Consider the following 20,704-nt stretch of genomic DNA (forward strand, 5'->3'; position numbering starts at 1 on the left):
AAAAGCACTAAATAGGCCCTTCCCACTCATATTGCAACAGTGGAAAGCCTGTTTCTAGGCAAAAAACATAATTTATGTAAGAACTTACCTGATAAATTCATTTCTTTCATATTAGCAAGAATCCATGAGCTAGTGACGTATGGGATATACATTCCTACCAGGAGGGGCAAAGTTTCCCAAACCTCAAAATGCCTATAAATACACCCCTCACCACACCCACAAATCAGTTTAACGAATAGCCAAGAAGTGGGGTGATAAGAAAAAAGTGTGAAGCATAAATATAAGGAATTGGAATAATTGTGCTTTATATAAAAAAATCATAACCACCACAAAAAAAAAAAAGGGTGGGCCTCATGGACTCTTGCTAATATGAAAGAAATGAATTTATCAGGTAAGTTCTTACATAAATTATGTTTTCTTTCATGTAATTAGCAAGAGTCCATGAGCTAGTGACGTATGGGATAATGACTACCCAAGATGTGGATCTTCCACGCAAGAGTCACTAGAGAGGGAGGGATAAAATAAAGACAGCCAATTCCGCTGAAAAAAATCCACACCCCAAAATAAAGTTTAAATCTTATAAAGAAAAAAACTGAAAATATAAGCAGAAGATTCAAACTGAAACAGCTGCCTGAAGTACTTTTCTACCAAAGACAGCTTCAGAAGAAGAAAACACATCAAAATGGTAGAATTTAGTAAAAGTATGCAAAGAAGACCAAGTTGCTGCTTTGCAAATCTGATCAACCGAAGCTTCATTCCTAAACGCCCAGGAAGTAGAAACTGACCTAGTAGAATGAGCTGTAATCCTTCGAGGCAGAGTTTTACCCGACTCGACATAAGCATGATGAATTAAAGATTTCAACCAAGATGCCAAAGAAATGGCAGAGGCCTTCTGACCTTTCCTAGAACCGGAAAAGATAACAAATAGACTAGAAGTCTTTCGGAAATTCTTAGTAGCTTCAACATAATATTTCAAAACTCTAACTACATCCAAAGAATGCAATGATTTCTCCTTAGAATTCTTAGGATTAGGACATAATGAAGGACCACAATTTCTCTACTAATGTTGTTGGAATTCACAACCTTAGGTAAAAATTTAAAAGAAGTTCGCAACACCGCCTTATCCTGGTGAAAAATCAGAAAAGGAGACTCACAAGAAAGAGCAGATAAATCAGAAACTCTTCTGGCAGAAGAGATGGCCAAAAGGAACAAAACTTTCCAAGAAAGTAATTTAATGTCCAATTAATGCATAGGTTCAAACAGAGGAGCTTGAAGAGCCCTCAGAACCAAATTCAAACTCCAAGGAGGAGAAATTGACTTAATGACAGGTTTTATACGAACCAAAGCTTGAATATCAGGAAGATTAGCCATCTTTCTGTGAAAAAGAACAGAAAGAGCAGAGATTTGTCCTTTCAAGGAACTTGCAGACAAACCTTATCCAAACCATCCTGAAGAAACTGCAAAATTCTCGGAATTCTAAAAGAATGCCAGGAAAAATGATGAGAAAGACACCAAGAAATATAAGTCTTCCAGACTCTATAATATATCTCCCTAGATACAGATTTACGATCCTGTAACATAGTATTAATCACAGAGTCAGAGAAACCTCAGACTAAGAATCAAGCGTTCAATCTCCATACCTTTAAATTTAAGGATTTGAGATCCTGATGGAAAAAAGGACCTTGCGACAGAAGGTCTGGCCTTAACGGAAGAGTCCACGGTTGGCAAGAGGCCATCCGGACAAGATCCGCATACCAAAACCTGTGAGGCCATGCTGGAGCTACCAGCAGAACAAACGAGTATTCCTTCAGAATTTTGGAGATTACTCTTGGAAGAAGAACTAGAGGCGGAAAGATATAGGCAGGATGATACTTCCAAGGAAGTGACAATGCATCCACTGCTACCGCTTGAGGATCCCTGGATCTGGACAGATACCTGGGAAGTTTCTTGTTTAGATGAGAGGCCATCAAATCTATTTCTGGAAGTCCCCACATTTGAACAATCTGAAGAAATACCTCTGGGTGAAGAGACCATTCGCCCGGATGTAACGTTTGGCGACTGAGATAATCCGCTTCCCAATTGTCTATACCTGGGATATGAACCGCAGAAACTACACAGGAGCTGGATTCCGCCCATACCAGAATTCGAGATACTTCTTTCATAGCCAGAGGACTGTGAGTCCCTCCTTGACGATTGATGTATGCCACAGTTGTGACATTGTCTGTCTGAAAACAAATGAACGATTCTCTCTTGCACGGAGTTCCAAAATATTGATCGGTAATCTCACCTCCTGAGATTCCCAAACCCCTTGTGCTGTCAGAGACCCCCACACAGCTCCCCAACCTGTAAGACTTGTATCTGTTGAAATTACAGTCCAGGTCGGAACAACAAAAGAAGCCCCCTGAACTAAACGAAGGTGATCTGTCCACCACGTCAGAGTGTGTCGTACAATCGGTTTTAAAGATATTAATTGAGATATCTTTGTGTAACACAATCTATCTGGAAACCTAAAAAGGTTACCTGTGTCTGAGGAATCAATGAACTTTTTGGTAAATTGATCCTCCAACCATGATGTTGAAGAAAAAACACAAGTCGATTCGTATGAGATTCTGCTAAATGTGAAGACTGAGCAAGTACCAAGATATCGTCCAAATAAGGAAATACCACAATACCCTGTTCTCTGAATACAGACAGAAAGGTACAGAGAACCTTCGTAAAAATTCTTGGAGCTGTAGTTAGGCCAAACGGCAGAGCCACAAACTGGTAATGCTTGTCTAGGAAAGAGAATCTCAGAAACTGATAGTGATCTGGATGAATCGGAATATGCAGATATGCATCCTGTAAATCTATTGTAGACATATAATGCCCTTGCTGAACAAAAGGCAGGATAGTCCTTACAGTTACCATTTTGAATGTTGGTATCCTTACATAACGATTCAATATTTTTAGATCCAGAACTGGTCTGAAGGAATTCTCCTTCTTTGGTACAATGAAGAGATTTGAATAAAACCCCAGTCCCTGTTCCAGAACTGGAACTGGCATAATTACTCCAGCCAACTCTAGATCTGCAACACATTTCAGAAATGCTTGAGCCTTCGCTGGGTTTACTGGGACACGGGAAAGAAAAAATCTCTTTGCAGGAGGCCTTATCTTGAAGCCAATTCTGTACCCTTCTGAAACAATGTTCTGAATCCAAAGATTGTGAACGGAATTGATCCAAATTTCTTTGAAAAAACGTAATCTGCCCCCTACCAGCTGAGCTGGAATGAGGGCCGCACCTTCATGTGGACTTAGGAGCTGGCTTTGATTTTCTAAAAGGCTTGGATTTATTCCAGACTGGAGATGGTTTCCAAACTGATACCGCTCCTGAGGATGAAGGATCAGGTTTTTGTTCCTTGTTGTGACGAAAGGAACGAAAAACGATTATTAGACCTAAGTTTACCTTTAGATTTTTTATCCTGTGGTAAAAAAGTTCCTTTCCCTCCAGTAACAGTTGAGATAATAGAATCCAACTGAGAACCAAATAATTTATTACCCTGGAAAGAAAGGGAAAGCAGAGTAGACTTAGAAGACATATCAGCATTCCAAGTTTTAAGCCATAAAGCTCTTCTAGCTAAAATAGCTAGAGACATATACCTGACATCAACTCTAATGATATCAAAGATGGCATCACAAATAAAATTATTAGCATGTTGAAGAAGAATAATAATGCTATGAGAATTATGATCTGTTACTTGTTGCGCTAAAGCTTCTAACCAAAAAGTTGAAGCTGCAGCAACATCCGCTAAAGATATAGCAGGTCTAAGAAGATTACCTGAACACAAGTAAGCTTTTCTTAGAAAGGATTCAATGTTCCTATCTAAAGGATCCTTAAAGGAAGTACCATCTGCCGTAGGAATAGTAGTACGCTTAGCAAGAGTAGAGACAGCCCCATCAACCTTAGGGATTTTGTCCCAAAACTCTAATCTGTCAGATGGCACAGGATATAATTGCTTAAAACGTTTAGAAGGAGTAAATGAATTACCCAAATTATTCCATTCCCTGGAAATTACTTCAGAAATAGCACTAGGGACAGGAAAAACTTATGGAATAACTACAGGATATTTAAAAACCTTATCTAAACGTTTAGAATTAGTATCAAGAGGACCAGAATCCTCAATTTCTAATGCAATTAGGACTTCTTTAAGTAAAGAACGAATAAATTCCATTTTAAATAAATATGAAGATTTATCAGCATCAACCTCTGAGACAGAATCCTCTGAACCAGAAGAACCATTATCAGAATGATGATGTTCATTTAAAAATTCATCTGAAAAATGAGAAGTTTTAAAAGACTTTTTACGTTTACTAGAAGGAGGAATAACAGACATAGCATTCTTAATGGATTTAGAAACAAAATCTCTTATGTTATCAGGAACACTCTGAGTATTAGATGTTGACGGAACAGCAACAGGTAATGTAACAGTACTAAAGGAAATATTATCTGCATTAACAAGTTTGTCATGACAAACAGTACAAACAACAGCTGGAGGAACAGATACCATAAGTTTACAGTAGATACACTTAGCTTTGGTAGCTCCAGCCCCAGGCAGCGATTTTCCAGAAGTATCTTCTGACTCAGTTTCAACGTGGGACATCTTGCAATATGTAATAGAAAAAACAACATATAAAGCAAAATTGATCAAATTCCTTAAATGACAGTTTCAGGAATGGGAAAAAATGCCAGTGAACAAGCTTCTAGCAACCAGAAGCAATAAATAATGAGACTTAAATAATGTGGAGACAATAGTGACGCCCATATTTTTTTTTAGCGCCAAAAATGACGCCCACATTATTTGGCGCCAAAAATGGCGCCACATCTGGAACGCCAACACTTTTGGCGCAAAAGAACGTTAAAAATGACGCAACTTCCGGGGACACGTATGACGCCGGAAACAGAAAAAAATTTTGACGCCAAAAAAGTCCGCGCCAAGAATGACGCAATAAAATGAAGCATTTTCAGCCCCCGCGAGCCTAACAGCCCACAGGGAAAAAGTCAAATTTTAAGGTAAGAAAAAAATTGATTTATTCATATGCATTATCCCAAATATGAAACTGACTGTCTGAAATAAGGAATGTTGAACATCCTGAGTCAAGGCAAATAAATGTTTGAATACATATATTTAGAAATTTATAAAAAAGTGCCCAACCATAGCTTAGAGTGTCACAGAAAATAAGACTTACTTACCCCAGGACACTCATCTACATGTTGTAGAAAGCCAAACCAGTACTGAAACGAAAATCAGCAGAGGTAATGGTATATAAATAAGAGTATATTGTCGATCTGAAAAGGGAGGTAAGAGATGAATCTCTACGACCGATAACAGAGAACCTATGAAATAGACCCCGTAGAAGGAGATCATTGAATTCAAATAGGCAATACTCTCCTCACATCCCTCTGACATTCACTGCACGCTGAGAGGAAAACCGGGCTCCAACCTGCTGCGGAGCGCATATCAACGTAGAATTTAGCACAAACTTACTTCACCACCTCCATAGGAGGCAAAGTTTGTAAAACTGATTTGTGGGTGTGGTGAGGGGTGTATTTATAGGCATTTTGAGGTTTGGGAAACTTTGCCCCTCCTGGTAGGAATGTATATCCCATACGTCACTAGCACATGGACTCTTGCTAATTACATGAAAGAAATCAAACCAGCCATGTGGAAAAAAACTAGGCCCCAATATGTTTTGTCACCAAACATATATAAAAAAGATTAACATGCCAGCAAACTTTTTATATTACACTTTTATAAGAGTATGTATCTCTGTTAATAAGCCTGATACCAGTCGCTATCACTGCATTTAAGGCTTAACTTGCATTAATCCGGTATCAGCAGCATTTTTCTAGCAAATTCCATCCCTAGAAATATATTAACTGCACATACCTTATTGCAGGAAAACCTGCACGCCATTCCCTCTCTGAAGTTACCTCACTCCTCAGAATATGTGAGAATAGCCATGGATCTTAGTTACTTCTGCTAAGATCATAGAAAATGCAGGCAGATTCTTCTTCTAAATACTGCCTGAGATAAACAGTACACTCCGGTACCATTTAAAAATAACAAACTTTTGATTGAAGTTAAAAAACTAACTATAATACACCACTCTCATCTTACTACGTCCATCTTTGTTGAGAGTTGCAAGAGAATGACTGGATATGGCAGTGAGGGGAGGAGCTATATAGCAGCTCTGCTGTGGGTGATCCTCTTGCAACTTCCTGTTGGGAAGGAGAATATCCCACAAGTAATGGATGATCCGTGGACTGGATACACTTAACAAGAGAAATATATTCATGGTATTTTGGTTTTTTATATATATATATATATATATATATATATATATATATATATATATATATATATATATCCAATTTGCAGAACCAAGCTATCACGGTCCAATTTATTTGCCCAGGTGCAGGTACATAAATGTGTATAAAATCTAAAGCAGAGATCGCACACTCAGGTCTTCAAAACCAAAAGTGCTTTTAATTCACTGTAACGTTTTGGAGTTTCCCCCTTTGTTTGACAAAAGGTGTGGCCTCTGCTTTAGATTATATATACAGTATATATACATACATACATACATAGAACATATTCCCCTGGGTGCAGAACATTAGAAAGTGAAATATTTACATTAAGAAGAGCAGACACTCTGTCAGTCTATATCGGATACTTTGTACTGATTTTTCGACTCCTAACTAGGCCCCAATGTTATTAAAAAAATAAGTAAAACTATTCAATGTTACAAAACACTCCCAGATGGGCTATATCAATGGATCATCTACAAAACATTTATGCAAAGAAAAATCTAGTGTACAATGTCCCTTAAATATGTGTAACTTTCAGGGTACTCTGGCACCATTGGCTACCACAGATGATCTGATTTAACCCTCTGTCCCATCAACGTATATTATTTTAAGAATAGAAGTAAACTGAAGTTTAGTGCAGCTAATGTTGTAGCACATATTATTAAAGAACTTTCTATAACTGTTGTCTAAAACCTATCCTGGAATCTGTGCAGCATAATTATTATTACTATTAATGTGATTAATTACTATCAACATAATTACTACCATTAATGCTTGTGGGTGTTCTCTGTCTCCCCTCTTTCTCTTCCTGCGTTCCTCTTCCTGCCCTATCCCTCTTCTCTTGTTCACCTTCTCTCTCCCCTCTATTCTCCTCCCTCTCTCTCCTGCTGTTCTCTCCCCCCTCTCTCTTCCCCCACTCTCCCTCTGTTCTTCCCTCACATCTCTATGTCCTCTCCTCTCTCCCTGTCTCTTTCTTCCTCTGATGTATACCCCTCTCTTACTTTGTTCTCTCCCCCTATCCCTTGCCCTCTCTTCTCTTGTTCACCTTCTCTCTCCACCTCTGTTCTCCTCTCTCCCCCTCACTCTCTTCCATCTATTTCTTTCCTCTCTCTCTCTCTCTCTCTCTCCCTCTGTCCTCCCCCCCCTCTCTCTGTTTTCCCCCCTCTCTCTCTGCCACCCCCTTTTCATCCTTTTCACTCCCCCCTCTCACACTCCCTCTGTTCTTCCCCTCTCTCTTCCTCTGTTCTCTCTCTTCCTCTATTATCTTCCCTCCTCTCTCTTTGTCAGTCCTCTCCCCCTTTCTCTTCCACTTTTCTTTCCCCTTCCCTCTTTCTCTGTTCTCTCCACTGTTTATTTCATCCTCTGTTCTCTCCCACCTCTTTCTCTCCCTCTTTTATTCCCCCTCTCTCTCCCCCTTCTATCTCTATTCTGTGTGTGTGAGAGCGAGTGTGTGTATGAAAATGAAAGTGAGTATTTGTGAGTATGAGAGAGTAATACCTTTATTGCAACATTTTTAAATTTGACTACACTTAAGAATAACGTGCACACACATTTTAATCACTTGGCCAAAAATGGCCTAGGAACATTGACCATTAATTAGTAGGCCTGGGTCATAGCCGTAAAACCCAGACTACTGTAACATTTCTAACAACAACAAAAGAGGGAACTTGGACCAATATGGCCTTACTGCTACTTTATGTTTCTCAAAACTATGAGGAAAATGGTGAAAGAATAATACAAGAAGAGGGGGGATATCTGAGCTAACTGCTGCTCCTAGGGAGAAGTAACTGATGAAAAGCAGGGTTAGTCACTGGGTTCTAAGTTGCTGCCATCAGATCTATAAATGGTCTGCCCAGAAGAAATCATTGTTTAGCCTTCATCCACTGGGTAATAAATCTGCATGGCTAAAGCCATTAGCCTAATGTTCTTTGCAATCAGATGAATTGCCATGTTTAATGCAAGTGCTTCTCTACACACAAAAAACACATGCTGTCATTTTTTCCTCTCCAATGCCTAGTATAGCTAATGGATTACAAATGATCAAATAACAAAATGTGGTCATATCTGAAAATGTGTCACAGCTAAAAGGGCAACTCAAAGTTCAATAAATCTGATACAAATTCTTATTATATGGGACTGCACAGACAATAACCATTATTAATCCCCAGCCTTACTAGAATGAATCTGGTGTTATTGATCAGTGAGAGAAAGACACAAATATAGATTGCTACGATTGTACCAAGAGTAAAATGGATATTAAATATGCATAAGAAAGACTGGGTAGATATTTTATAGAAGATAAAACTGTACACATAAATATTGGAACAGGAAATGCATTTATGTAAGCAACACCCAATAGCTTTTCTTTTTAATAAAGAAAGCCCACATGGTTATATTGCAATATATATATATATATATATATATATATATATATATATATATATATATATATATATATATATATATATATTATACACACAGAGAGAGAAGCACACTTACAGGAACGAACAACTGGCTCAACACTATTGTTAGCCTTTTCTATGGCGATTTACCACCTGGATGCAGCTTCTTTTAGCCCAGTAATGCTTTTCACAGAGAAGAACTTTCCTGTAGTATATCAGTCTGATCCCGCCTATTACGGTCAGTGCAGCGCCGAAATACCAGGCAATTCCTCTCTGAACAAGCAACAAAGCAACCCCAGACGATCGTTTCGGCCTTTATTAGGCCTCATCAGTGAGGTGTAGCCATATTCCTCTAAGCACACTGAGCAAGGAGTCTACGTCTGGTTTCTCCCTGCGTATTTAATCTCTACGTAGGGAGATTAAATACACATAGAGAGAAGCAGTGTGTGTGTGTGTGTGTGTGTGTGTGTGTGTGTGTGTGTGTGTGTGTGTGTATGTATGTATGTATGTATGTATGTATGTATGTGTATATATATATATATATATATATATATATATATATATATATATATATATATATATACATATATACACAGTGGATATAAAAGGTCTACACACCCCTGTTAAAATGTCAGGTTTCTGTGATGTAAAAACAGAGACAAATATAAATAATTTCAGAACATTTTCCACCTTTAATGTGACCTATAAACTGTACAACTCAATTGAAAAACAAACTGAAATCTTTTAGGTAAAGGGAAATAAAAAACTAAAATAATGTGGTTGCATAAGTGTGAACACCCTTTTATAACTGGGGATGTAGCTGTGTTCAGAATTAAGCAATCACATTCAAAATAATGTTAAATAGGAATCAGTACACATCTGTCATCATTTAAATTGCCTCTTATTAACCCTCTAGTAGGTCTTTCCTGACATTTTGTTAGTCGCATCCTAAAGCAAAAGCCATGGTCCGCAGAGAGCTTCGAAAGTATCAGAGGGATCTCATTGTTAAAATTAAAAAGGTATCAGTCAGGAGAAGGGTACAAAAGAATTTACAAAGCATTAGATATACCATGGAACACAGTGAAGACAGCCATCATCAAGTGAAGAAAATATGGTGCAACAGTGACATTACCAAGAACTGGATGTCCTTCCAAAATTGATGAAAAGACGAGAAGAAAACTGGTCTGGGAGGCTGCCAAGAGTCCTACAGCAACATTAAAGGAGCTGCAGGAAATCTGGCAAGAACTGGCTGTGTGATACATGTGACAACAATCTCACCTATTCTTCATATGTCTGGGCTATGGGGTAGAGTGGCAAGAAAGAAGCCTTTTCTTACAAAAAAAAAAACATCCAAGCCCGGCTAAATTTTGCAAAAACACATCTGAAGTTTCCCAAAAGCATGTGAGAAAAGGTGTTCTGGTCTGATGAAACCAAAGTTGAACTTTTTGGCCAGAATTCCAAAAGATATGTTGGGCGCAAAAAAAACACTACAAATCACCAAAAGAACACCATACCCACAATGAAGCATGGTGGTGTCAGCATCATGCTTTGGGGCTGTTTTTCTTCAGCTGGAACTGAGTGCTGTAATAAAATCAAAAGGTGCTTCAATAAAGTATTAGTTTAAGGGCGTTCATACTTATGCAACCATATTATTTTATTTTTTTATTTTTATTTCCCTTTACCTAAAAGATTTCAGTTTGTTTTTCAATTGAGTTGTACAGTTTATAGGTCACATTAAAGGTGGAAAAAGTTCTGAAATGATTTATCAACCCCTACACTTTACAGGTCGCGCAAATTCATTTAGCATTGGCTTGTACACAGTGCATGCCATAACTTTTTAACTTATGAGTGATATTTAGCACGGTCGCAATATCCATTTAAAGTATATGGCACACTAAAGTGATGTTGGCCATGATAAACATTATCTGCTAAATCTGTTTTATCATGGACTTGTAATATAATATTGTGCGCTAATTTTAACATGGTACATCGATATTAATATTGCAGCCCTCTCCATCATTAGCGCTCCACTTGTAATCTATGCCACAGTTAAACACAGCTGTATGTGAACAATAGTGCAATACGAATATGCTCTAACACAGCATTTTCTTTTTGCAGGTTGTCAAGCTACTTGATAAGAAAGAACAATCTTCAAATCTGAAAATAGTGTCAGTGGCAAATGGAAACCTTTAGTCAAAATTTGTACATTTGACATGAAAACTCACACCAGCATCGTGTTCTATTTCATTCATCAGTTCAAACTGGTTTTTCTTTGTTCCACATGTATCAGCTGTAGCATAGTTCCACACCTGAAAAACAAACAATCTGCATTCTATTACTAAATAAATCAGACAAGTTCAATTAATACAAACACAAAGGAATATTCATAAAATGCTTTACTCTGTTATATCATTTTATTTTAAAACAAATAATTTTCTTCTATTGTTTAGGTAAAGTTAGGCTCCTGTGTCACTGCAGATAAGGATACAGCTGCGGAGTAAATGAGAATCGGCATACATGCGTATCCACATCTGCAGCAGAATGGAGTTGTTCCAAGGGTGCCATTTTGACTACCTGTTTAACCCTTTGGAGAGGTTAAACACACAGTAAAAAAAGGGAATTTGCTTAAAAATAAACCGCTATTCCATTATTAGTAAAAACAACAGTCATATAATGAAATGTATTTGTAAAATGTCTGTTTTCTAAATGGTAAATTGAGAGGTTATTGGTTAAAATATATCTACAAACAGCATTGATGCTTTATTTTCAAACTTAAACTGCCCTGAAATCAGTTGACTGTGTATCCTTAAAGGAACAGAAAGTTCTAAAAATATATAAAAAGCTATTTTTTGCATGAAAAAAAAAAATAGTTAAAAAGGGACAAATAAAAAATATAGAAACTTTTTTTTTTATTATATCAATGGTAAAATTACCTCTTTTAGATGCAACAATAAAAGAATTATGTCACTTTAAGGATTCAACTTTCAGAACAAAATGAATATTTTAAAAATAAGTTACACTAAAACAAAGATATTAATCTTTAAACAATCACTTCAAGTTAAAGGGACAGTTTAGTCCAAATTAAACTGATGATTCAGATAGGGCATGTCATTTTAAACAACTTTTCAATTTACTTTTAGCATCAAATTTTCTTTGTTCTCGTGGTATTCTTTGTTAAAAGCTAAACCCAGGTAGGCTCATATGCTAATTTATAAGCCCTTGAATGCTGCCTCTTATCTCAGTGCATTTTGATGGGTTTTCACAGCTAGAGGGTGTTAGTTAATGTGTGTCATATGGATAACATTGTGCTCACTCCCGACGAGTTATTTGTGAGTCAGCACGGATTGGCTAAAATGCATGTCTGTCAAAAGAACTGAGAAAAGGGGGAAGTCTGCAGAGGCTTAGATACAAGGTAATCACAGAGGTAAAAAGTATATTAATATAACTGTGTTAGTTATGCAAAACTAGGGAATGGGTAATAAAGGAATTATCTATCTTTTTTTAAACAATAACATTTTTGATGTTGACTGTCCTTTTAATGTTAAAAACAACTTAAAGGGACACCTAACCCAACATTTTTCTTTTGTGATTCAGATTGAGCATGCGATTTTAAGCAACTTTCTAATTTACTCCTATTATAAAATTGTCTTCATTCTCTAGGAATCTTTATTTGAAATGCAAGAATGTAAGTTTAGATGCCGGCCCATTTTTTGTGAACAAACTGGGTTGTTCTTGCTGATTAGTGGATAAATTCACATAGCAATAAACAAAAGCTGTCCAGGGTCTGAACTAAAAAATAACTTAGATGCCTTCTTTTTTCAAATAAAGATAGCAAGAGAATGAATAAAAATTGATAATAGGAGTAAATTAGAAAGTTGATTAAAATTGTCTGCTCTATCTGAATCACAAAAGAAAACATTTGGGTTCAGTGTCCCTTTGAGTAAACTGAGGACTGTTGTACAAGACTTGCTGAATATAAAGTATTATAGCTTATATACCAGACACACAGTACAAACCTTTACAGTAGAATCCCAGGATGCTGTGTATAATCTATCTTTGGACCACTGAATTTTGCTAACAGCATCATCATGTCCCATTAAAGTGTCTTGTCTTCTTCCAAATGCGATAGAATAAAAATATCTATGTGAAGGCAAGGCAGACCAGGTTAGAGAAATTAATGTCTTTTCAAATTACCTGTTGGTTTGGCTTTATCTTGTTGTTATACCAAAAACACAAGAAGTATAAAGAGAGAAGAGACACATTTATAGGTGAGAGAAGAAAATTATGAAAACCAGGGGATATAAAACACAAAAAGTTTATAAAAATAGTAATGTATTTTCCTCTATATAAATCTGTATACTTTGGATACATACACATTGTTGTCCCAGGAGGAGCACATAACAGTTGTATCACCGGGTAGCAGGACACATGAGGATAATGCCTTATCAAAAGAAAAAGTAAACAGGTTTAAATCGACAGTTCATTGTAAAATTGTTTTTCTCTGAATGTGTTCCCCATGATTTGTTATACCAGCTGCAGCGTATAAAATGATGAGAAATTGCTCATTTGTACTTATTTTTGCAAAGGAAATAGCTGGATTTGCTCTTTGAAACCACAGCCCATCAAAATAGGCTAATTTGCAGACAGATCATATCTTGTTATCTTATCACTCAAATGCTTAGATTTCTTATCTTTGTATCTGTACAATACATAGAAAGAACAACTGAAAATTAACATTTTAGAGCTTTATCTCTTCCACCTCCCACTGTTTAGAGTAATTTCTTCTGCTGGCTGTATTTACATAGTTTGTCAATAGCCTATACCTAGGTATAGAAACTTCAGTATTAGGTATATATACACACACTACTGGCTAAATCAGCTATTTCAAATGCCAATATAAAGGATAAGGAGCCAGTTGCAGTTAAGTAGATGAAAACATGAAATGTCATTTATGCAACATTAAACCATTAACTATTGTTTGTTCTATAGCGATTTACAACCTGGGTGCAGCTTCTTTTTAACCCAGTAATGCTTTTCACAGAGTAGATCTTTCCTGTAGTATATCAGTCTGATTCCGCCTATTATGGTCAGTCCAGCGCCAAAATACCAGGCAATTCCTCTCTGAACAAGGAACACAGCAACCCCAGACGATCGTTTCAGCATTAATTTTGCCTTGTCAGTGAGGTGTAGCCCAGGGGCATATTTTGGCCTAAGCAAACAAGGCATTTGCCTAGGGCAGCAGACTGGAAGGGGGCAGAACATTTTTGTGGCTATATTTGTAAGAAGCTTACAGTTATTTTAGAAGTTTTATACAGGTGTATAATGGGAGATTTTGCCCAAAGAGCTTACATTCTAGGGGGTATAATAGGAGACTGCCCTTGGAGCTTACAGTTTAGAGGTAGCTCTGAACCTTTGTTTTATTCAGCTAGCTAACCTTTAGTTATGTTGGCTTTCAGCACTTACTATCGTGTTTGGGGGAAGTATTGTTATAAGAAATCTGTGTTTTTATATATATACATATACACATACACACACACACACACCCTGCAGCAATATATATATGGATGTGTATGACTATCTGGGTGTGTGTGTGTGTGTGTGTGTGTTTGTGAGATTCTAACTCTGTGTGTGTGTGACCATTTATTTTGGAAAAGCCATATTTCACATTACACATATGGCATAAAACATGGTGTGGCGGGCAGCAGAATTTAGACTGCCTAGGGCAGCACAAAACCTAAATACGCCACTGGTGTAGCCATATTCCTCTAAGCACACTGAGCAAGATGTCCACATCTGGTTGCCCTTTTTTCCCTTAGAGAAACATTTTCTGTTATATGAAGAACATTGGAATATGATATAGTCATATTTTCATGTCGAGTTAGCACACATGAGAATATGCAATTGGGTTTGGGCGAGAGTGGGGTGTTAGTTTTTTTTTTTCTTTATTGACTTCTATCGGGAATAGGTGAAGGCGCACTTAATATTCTAACTTCTGATTTTTGCGCTCGTCAGGTTACTGCACAAGCAAAAACAGTTTACTTTCAACTCATAATACGAAAGCAACCTAGCAAAAAGCTTACTTCTATCGCTACTAATGCTTGTGTGGGAGCGTTAATTAGCGCTCCACTTATAATCTAGCCCTATTAATTTTATAATTCACAGCTCTTTAAATGGTTCTTTACGTCAGAATCTCCATTCTTTACCTCAGAACCATATTGGTACTGGTGGATCCATACCCAAGTTTGACTTGCCCAAGTCTAACCACATAAATAAGTTTTAAACTAACCATAATTCACATTTCATAAAGGGGGTACTGTTCAATGTCATATAGTGAAAAAATAATATAAATAAATGAAATTAAAGTACAAAATAAAATAATAAAATATTTGCACCATAGAATTTCACAAAATGTCCTCTATGTTTATATTGTTCCAATTTATTTGGAAACCTGCACATTTTTATTATTCAAAGAACCAAGGATCTATGAGCCCTAACAACAACATAGCAAAATAAAGCTAGCAGTTGCTGCCAGGTGATCGTTATTACAACAGCAATCAGTTACCAGCTATAAAGGATATGAAACTCTTTCTCTGAATGGAGGATGTCCTGGTTCAAATGAAGAGGTCTTATGACTTTTTCATCATATACATATATTATAGGGGCTTCTGTATGGTTGCTGGAAACTCACCAAATGTGACCAATGCTGTTAGCGGGCAGAAAGACCATACAATTGAATTAGTGGACTAATGTATGATAATCAGCTGATGGCTACATGTGCATGTTACTACTTTGAAAGAGGGAAAACAGAATTTATGTTTACCTGATAAATTACTTTCTCCAACGGTGTGTCCGGTCCACGGCGTCATCCTTACTTGTGGGATATTCTCTTCCCCAACAGGAAATGGCAAAGAGCCCAGCAAAGCTGGTCACATGATCCCTCCTAGGCTCCGCCTACCCCAGTCATTCGACCGACGTAAAGGAGGAATATTTGCATAGGAGAAACCATATGATACCGTGGTGACTGTAGTTAAAGAAAATAAATTATCAGACCTGATTAAAAAACCAGGGCGGGCCGTGGACCGGACACACCGTTGGAGAAAGTAAATTATAAGGTAAACATAAATTCTGTTTTATCCAACAAATGTGTGTCCGGTCCACGGCGTCATCCTTACTTGTGGGAACCAATACCAAAGCTTTAGGACACGGATGAAGGGAGGGAGCAAATCAGGTCACCTAAATGGAAGGCACCACGGTTTGCAAAACCTTTCTCCCAAAAATAGCCTCAGAAGAAGCAAAAGTATCAAACTTGTAAAATTTGGTAAAAGTGTGCAGTGAAGACCAAGTCGCTGCCCTACATATCTGATCAACAGAAGCCTCGTTCTTGAAGGCCCATGTGGAAGCCACAGCCCTAGTGGAATGAGCTGTGATTCTTTCAGGAGGCTGCCGTCCGGCAGTCTCATAAGCCAATCTGATGATGCTTTTAATCCAAAAAGAGAGAGAGGTAGAAGTTGCTTTTTGACCTCTCCTTTTACCAGAATAAACAACAAACAAGGAAGATGTTTGTCTAAAATCCTTTGTAGCATCTAAATAGAATTTTAGAGCGCGAACAACATCCAAATTGTGCAACAAACGTTCCATCTTTGAAACTGGATTCGGACACAAAGAAGGCACGACTATCTCCTGGTTAATGTTTTTGTTAGAAACAACTTTCGGAAGAAAACCAGGTTTAGTACGTAAAACCACCTTATCTGCATGGAAAACCAGATAAGGAGGAGAACACTGCAGAGCAGATAATTCTGAAACTCTTCTAGCAGAAGAAATTGCAACCAAAAACAAAACTTTCCAAGATAATAACTTAATATCAACGGAATGCAAGGGTTCAAACGGAACCCCCTGAAGAACTGAAAGAACTAAGTTGAGACTCCAAGGAGGAGTCAAAGGTTTGTAAACAGGCTTGATTCTAACCAGAGCCTGAACAAAGGCTTGAACATCTGGCACAGCTGCCAGCTTTTTGTGAAGTAACACAGACAAGGCAGAAATCTGTCCCTTCAAGGAACTTGCCGATAATCCTTTCTCCAATCCTTCTTGAAGAAAGGATAGAATCTTAGGAATCTTTACCTTGTTCCAAGGGAATCCTTTAGATTCACACCAACAGATATATTTTTTCCATATTTTGTGGTAAATTTTTCTAGTTACAGGCTTTCTGGCCTGAACAAGAGTATCAATAACAGAATCTGAGAACCCTCGTTTTGATAAGATCAAGCGTTCAATCTCCAAGCAGTCAGCTGGAGTGAGACCAGATTCGGATGTTCGAACGGACCTTGAACAAGAAGGTCTCGTCTCAAAGGTAGCTTCCATGGTGGAGCCGATGACATATTCACCAGATCTGCATACCAAGTCCTGCGTGGCCACGCAGGAGCTATCAAGATCACCGACGCCCTCTCCTGATTGATCCTGGCTACCAGCCTGGGGATGAGAGGAAACGGCGGGAATACATAAGCTAGTTTGAAGGTCCAAGGTGCTACTAGTGCATCTACTAGAGTCGCCTTGGGATCCCTGGATCTGGACCCGTAACAAGGAACCTTGAAGTTCTGACGAGAGGCCATCAGATCCATGTCTGGAATGCCCCACAATTGAGTAATTTGGGCAAAGATTTCCGGATGGAGTTCCCACTCCCCCGGATGTAATGTCTGACGACTCAGAAAATCCGCTTCCCAATTTTCCACTCCTGGAATGTGGATTGCAGACAGGTGGCAGGAGTGAGTCTCCGCCCATTGAATGATTTTGGTCACTTCTTCCATCGCCAGGGAACTCCTTGTTCCCCCCTGATGGTTGATGTACGCAACAGTCGTCATGTTGTCTGATTGAAACCGTATGAACTTGGCCTTTGCTAGCTGAGGCCAAGCCTTGAGAGCATTGAATATCGCTCTCAGTTCCAGAATATTTATCGGTAGAAGAGATTCTTCCCGAGACCAAAGACCCTGAGCTTTCAGGGGTCCCCAGACCGCGCCCCAGCCCATCAGACTGGCGTCGGTCGTGACAATGACCCACTCTGGTCTGCGGAAGGTCATCCCTTGTGACAGGTTGTCCAGGGACAGCCACCAACGGAGTGAGTCTCTGGTCCTCTGATTTACTTGAATCGTCGGAGACAAGTCTGTATAGTCCCCATTCCACTGACTGAGCATGCACAGTTGTAATGGTCTTAGATGAATGCGCGCAAAAGGAACTATGTCCATTGCCGCTACCATCAAACCTATTACTTCCATGCACTGCGCTATGGAAGGAAGAGGAACGGAATGAAGTGTTTGACAAGAGTTTAGAAGTTTTGTTTTTCTGGCCTCTGTCAGAAAAATCCTCATTTCTAAGGAGTCTATTATTGTTCCCAAGAAGGGAACCCTTGTTGACGGAGATAGAGAACTCTTTTCTACGTTCACTTTCCATCCGTGAGATCTGAGAAAGGCCAGGACTATGTCCGTGTGAGCCTTTGCTTGAGGAAGGGACGACGCTTGAATCAGAATGTCGTCCAAGTAAGGTACTACTGCAATGCCCCTTGGTCTTAGTACCGCTAGAAGGGACCCTAGTACCTTTGTGAAAATCCTTGGAGCAGTGGCTAATCCGAAAGGAAGTGCCACGAACTGGTAATGCTTGTCCAGGAATGCGAACCTTAGGAACCGATGATGTTCCTTGTGGATAGGAATATGTAGATACGCATCCTTTAAATCCACCGTGGTCATGAATTGACCTTCCTGGATGGAAGGAAGAATTGTTCGAATAGTTTCCATTTTGAACGATGGAACCTTGAGAAACTTGTTTAGGATCTTGAGATCCAAGATTGGTCTGAACGTTCCCTCTTTTTTGGGAACTACGAACAGATTGGAGTAGAACCCCATCCCTTGTTCTCCTAATGGAACAGGATGAATCACTCCCATTTTTAACAGGTCTTCTACACAATGTAAGAATGCCTGTCTCTTTATGTGGTCTGAAGACAATTGAGACCTGTGGAACCTCCCCCTTGGGGGAGGCCCCTTGAATTCCAGAAGATAACCTTGGGAGACTATTTCTAGTGCCCAAGGATCCAGAACATCTCTTGCCCAAGCCTGAGCGAAGAGAGAGAGTCTGCCCCCCACCAGATCCGGTCCCGGATCGGGGGCCAACATTTCATGCTGTCTTGGTAGCAGTGGCAGGCTTCTTGGCCTGCTTTCCCTTGTTCCAGCCTTGCATTGGTCTCCAGGCTGGCTTGGCTTGAGAAGTATTACCCTCTTGCTTAGAGGACGTAGCACTTGGGGCTGGTCCGTTTCTACGAAAGGGACGAAAATTAGGTTTATTTTTGGCCTTGAAAGACCTATCCTGAGGAAGGGCGTGGCCCTTACCCCCAGTGATATCAGAGATAATCTCTTTCAAGTCAGGGCCAAACAGCGTTTTCCCCTTGAAAGGAATGTTAAGCAATTTGTTCTTGGAAGACGCATCCGCTGACCAAGATTTCAACCAAAGCGCTCTGCGCGCCACAATAGCAAACCCAGAATTTTTCGCCGCTAACCTAGCCAATTGCAAAGTGGCGTCTAGGGTGAAAGAATTAGCCAATTTGAGAGCACGGATTCTGTCCATAATCTCCTCATAAGGAGGAGAATCACTATCGATCGCCTTTTCTAGCTCATCGAACCAGAAACACGCGGCTGTAGTGACAGGGACAATGCATGAAATTGGTTGTAGAAGGTAACCTTGCTGAACAAACATCTTTTTAAGCAAACCTTCTAATTTTTTATCCATAGGATCTTTGAAAGCACAACTATCTTCTATGGGTATAGTGGTGCGTTTGTTTAAAGTAGAAACCGCCCCCTCGACCTTGGGGACTGTCTGCCATAAGTCCTTTCTGGGGTCGACCATGGGAAACAATTTTTTAAATATGGGGGGAGGGACGAAAGGTATACCGGGCCTTTCCCATTCTTTATTTACAATGTCCGCCACCCGCTTGGGTATAGGAAAAGCTTCTGGGGGCCCCGGGACCTCTAGGAACTTGTCCATTTTACATAGTTTCTCTGGGATGATCAAATTCTCACAATCATCCAGAGTGGATAACACCTCCTTAAGCAGAGCGCGGAGATGTTCCAACTTAAATTTAAATGTAATCACATCGGGTTCAGCTTGTTGAGAAATTTTCCCTGAATCTGAAATTTCTCCCTCAGACAAAACCTCCCTGGCCCCCTCAGACTGGTGTAGGGGCATATCAGAACCATTATCCTCAGCGTCCTCATGCTCTTCAGTATCTAAAACAGAGCAGTCGCGCTTACGCTGATAAGTGGGCATTTTGGCTAAAATGTTTTTGATAGAATTATCCATTACAGCCGTTAATTGTTGCATAGTAAGGAGTATTGGCGCGCTAGATGTACTAGGGGCCTCCTGAGTGGGCAAGACTGGTGTAGACGAAGGAGGGAATGATGCAGTACCATGCTTACTCCCCTCACTTGAGGAATCATCTTGGGCATCATTTTCAGTGTCACATAAATCACATCTATTTAAATGAGAAGGAACCTTGGCTTCCCCACATTCAGAACACAGTCTATCTGGTAGTTCAGACATGTTAAACAGGCATAAACTTGATAACAAAGTACAAAAAACGTTTTAAAATAAAACCGTTACTGTCACTTTAAATTTTAAACTGAACACACTTTATTACTGCAATTGCGAAAAAGTATGAAGGAATTGTTCAAAATTCACCAAAATTTCACCACAGTGTCTTAAAGCCTTAAAAGTATTGCACACCAAATTTGGAAGCTTTAACCCTTAAAATAATGGAACCAGAGCCGTTTTTATCTTTAACCCCTTTACAGTCCCTGGTATCTGCTTTGCTGAGACCCAACCAAGCCCAAAGGGGAATACGATACCAAATGACGCCTTCAGAAAGTCTTTTTTATGTATCAGAGCTCCTCACACATGCGACTGCATGTCATGCTTCTCA

At 39.0% G+C, this 20,704-nt stretch overlaps 1 protein-coding gene across 1 annotated transcript in view; it reads right to left on the reverse strand.

Moving 5' to 3' along the window:
* NSMAF (neutral sphingomyelinase activation associated factor) overlaps positions 1–20,704 on the reverse strand; it is a 258,392-nt gene that overhangs the window by 56,733 nt on the left and 180,955 nt on the right. The window contains exons 24-26 of the mRNA XM_053715888.1: positions 13,122–13,189; positions 12,765–12,888; positions 10,974–11,057 (exon numbers count right to left, since the gene is read on the reverse strand). Of these exons, the coding sequence (XP_053571863.1) occupies positions 10,974–11,057; positions 12,765–12,888; positions 13,122–13,189 (276 nt within the window). The remainder of the gene's footprint in view (positions 1–10,973; positions 11,058–12,764; positions 12,889–13,121; positions 13,190–20,704) is intronic.

The sequence above is a fragment of the Bombina bombina genome, chromosome 5 (assembly GCF_027579735.1).
Source record: "Bombina bombina isolate aBomBom1 chromosome 5, aBomBom1.pri, whole genome shotgun sequence".
NCBI classification, from domain to species: domain Eukaryota; kingdom Metazoa; phylum Chordata; class Amphibia; order Anura; family Bombinatoridae; genus Bombina; species Bombina bombina.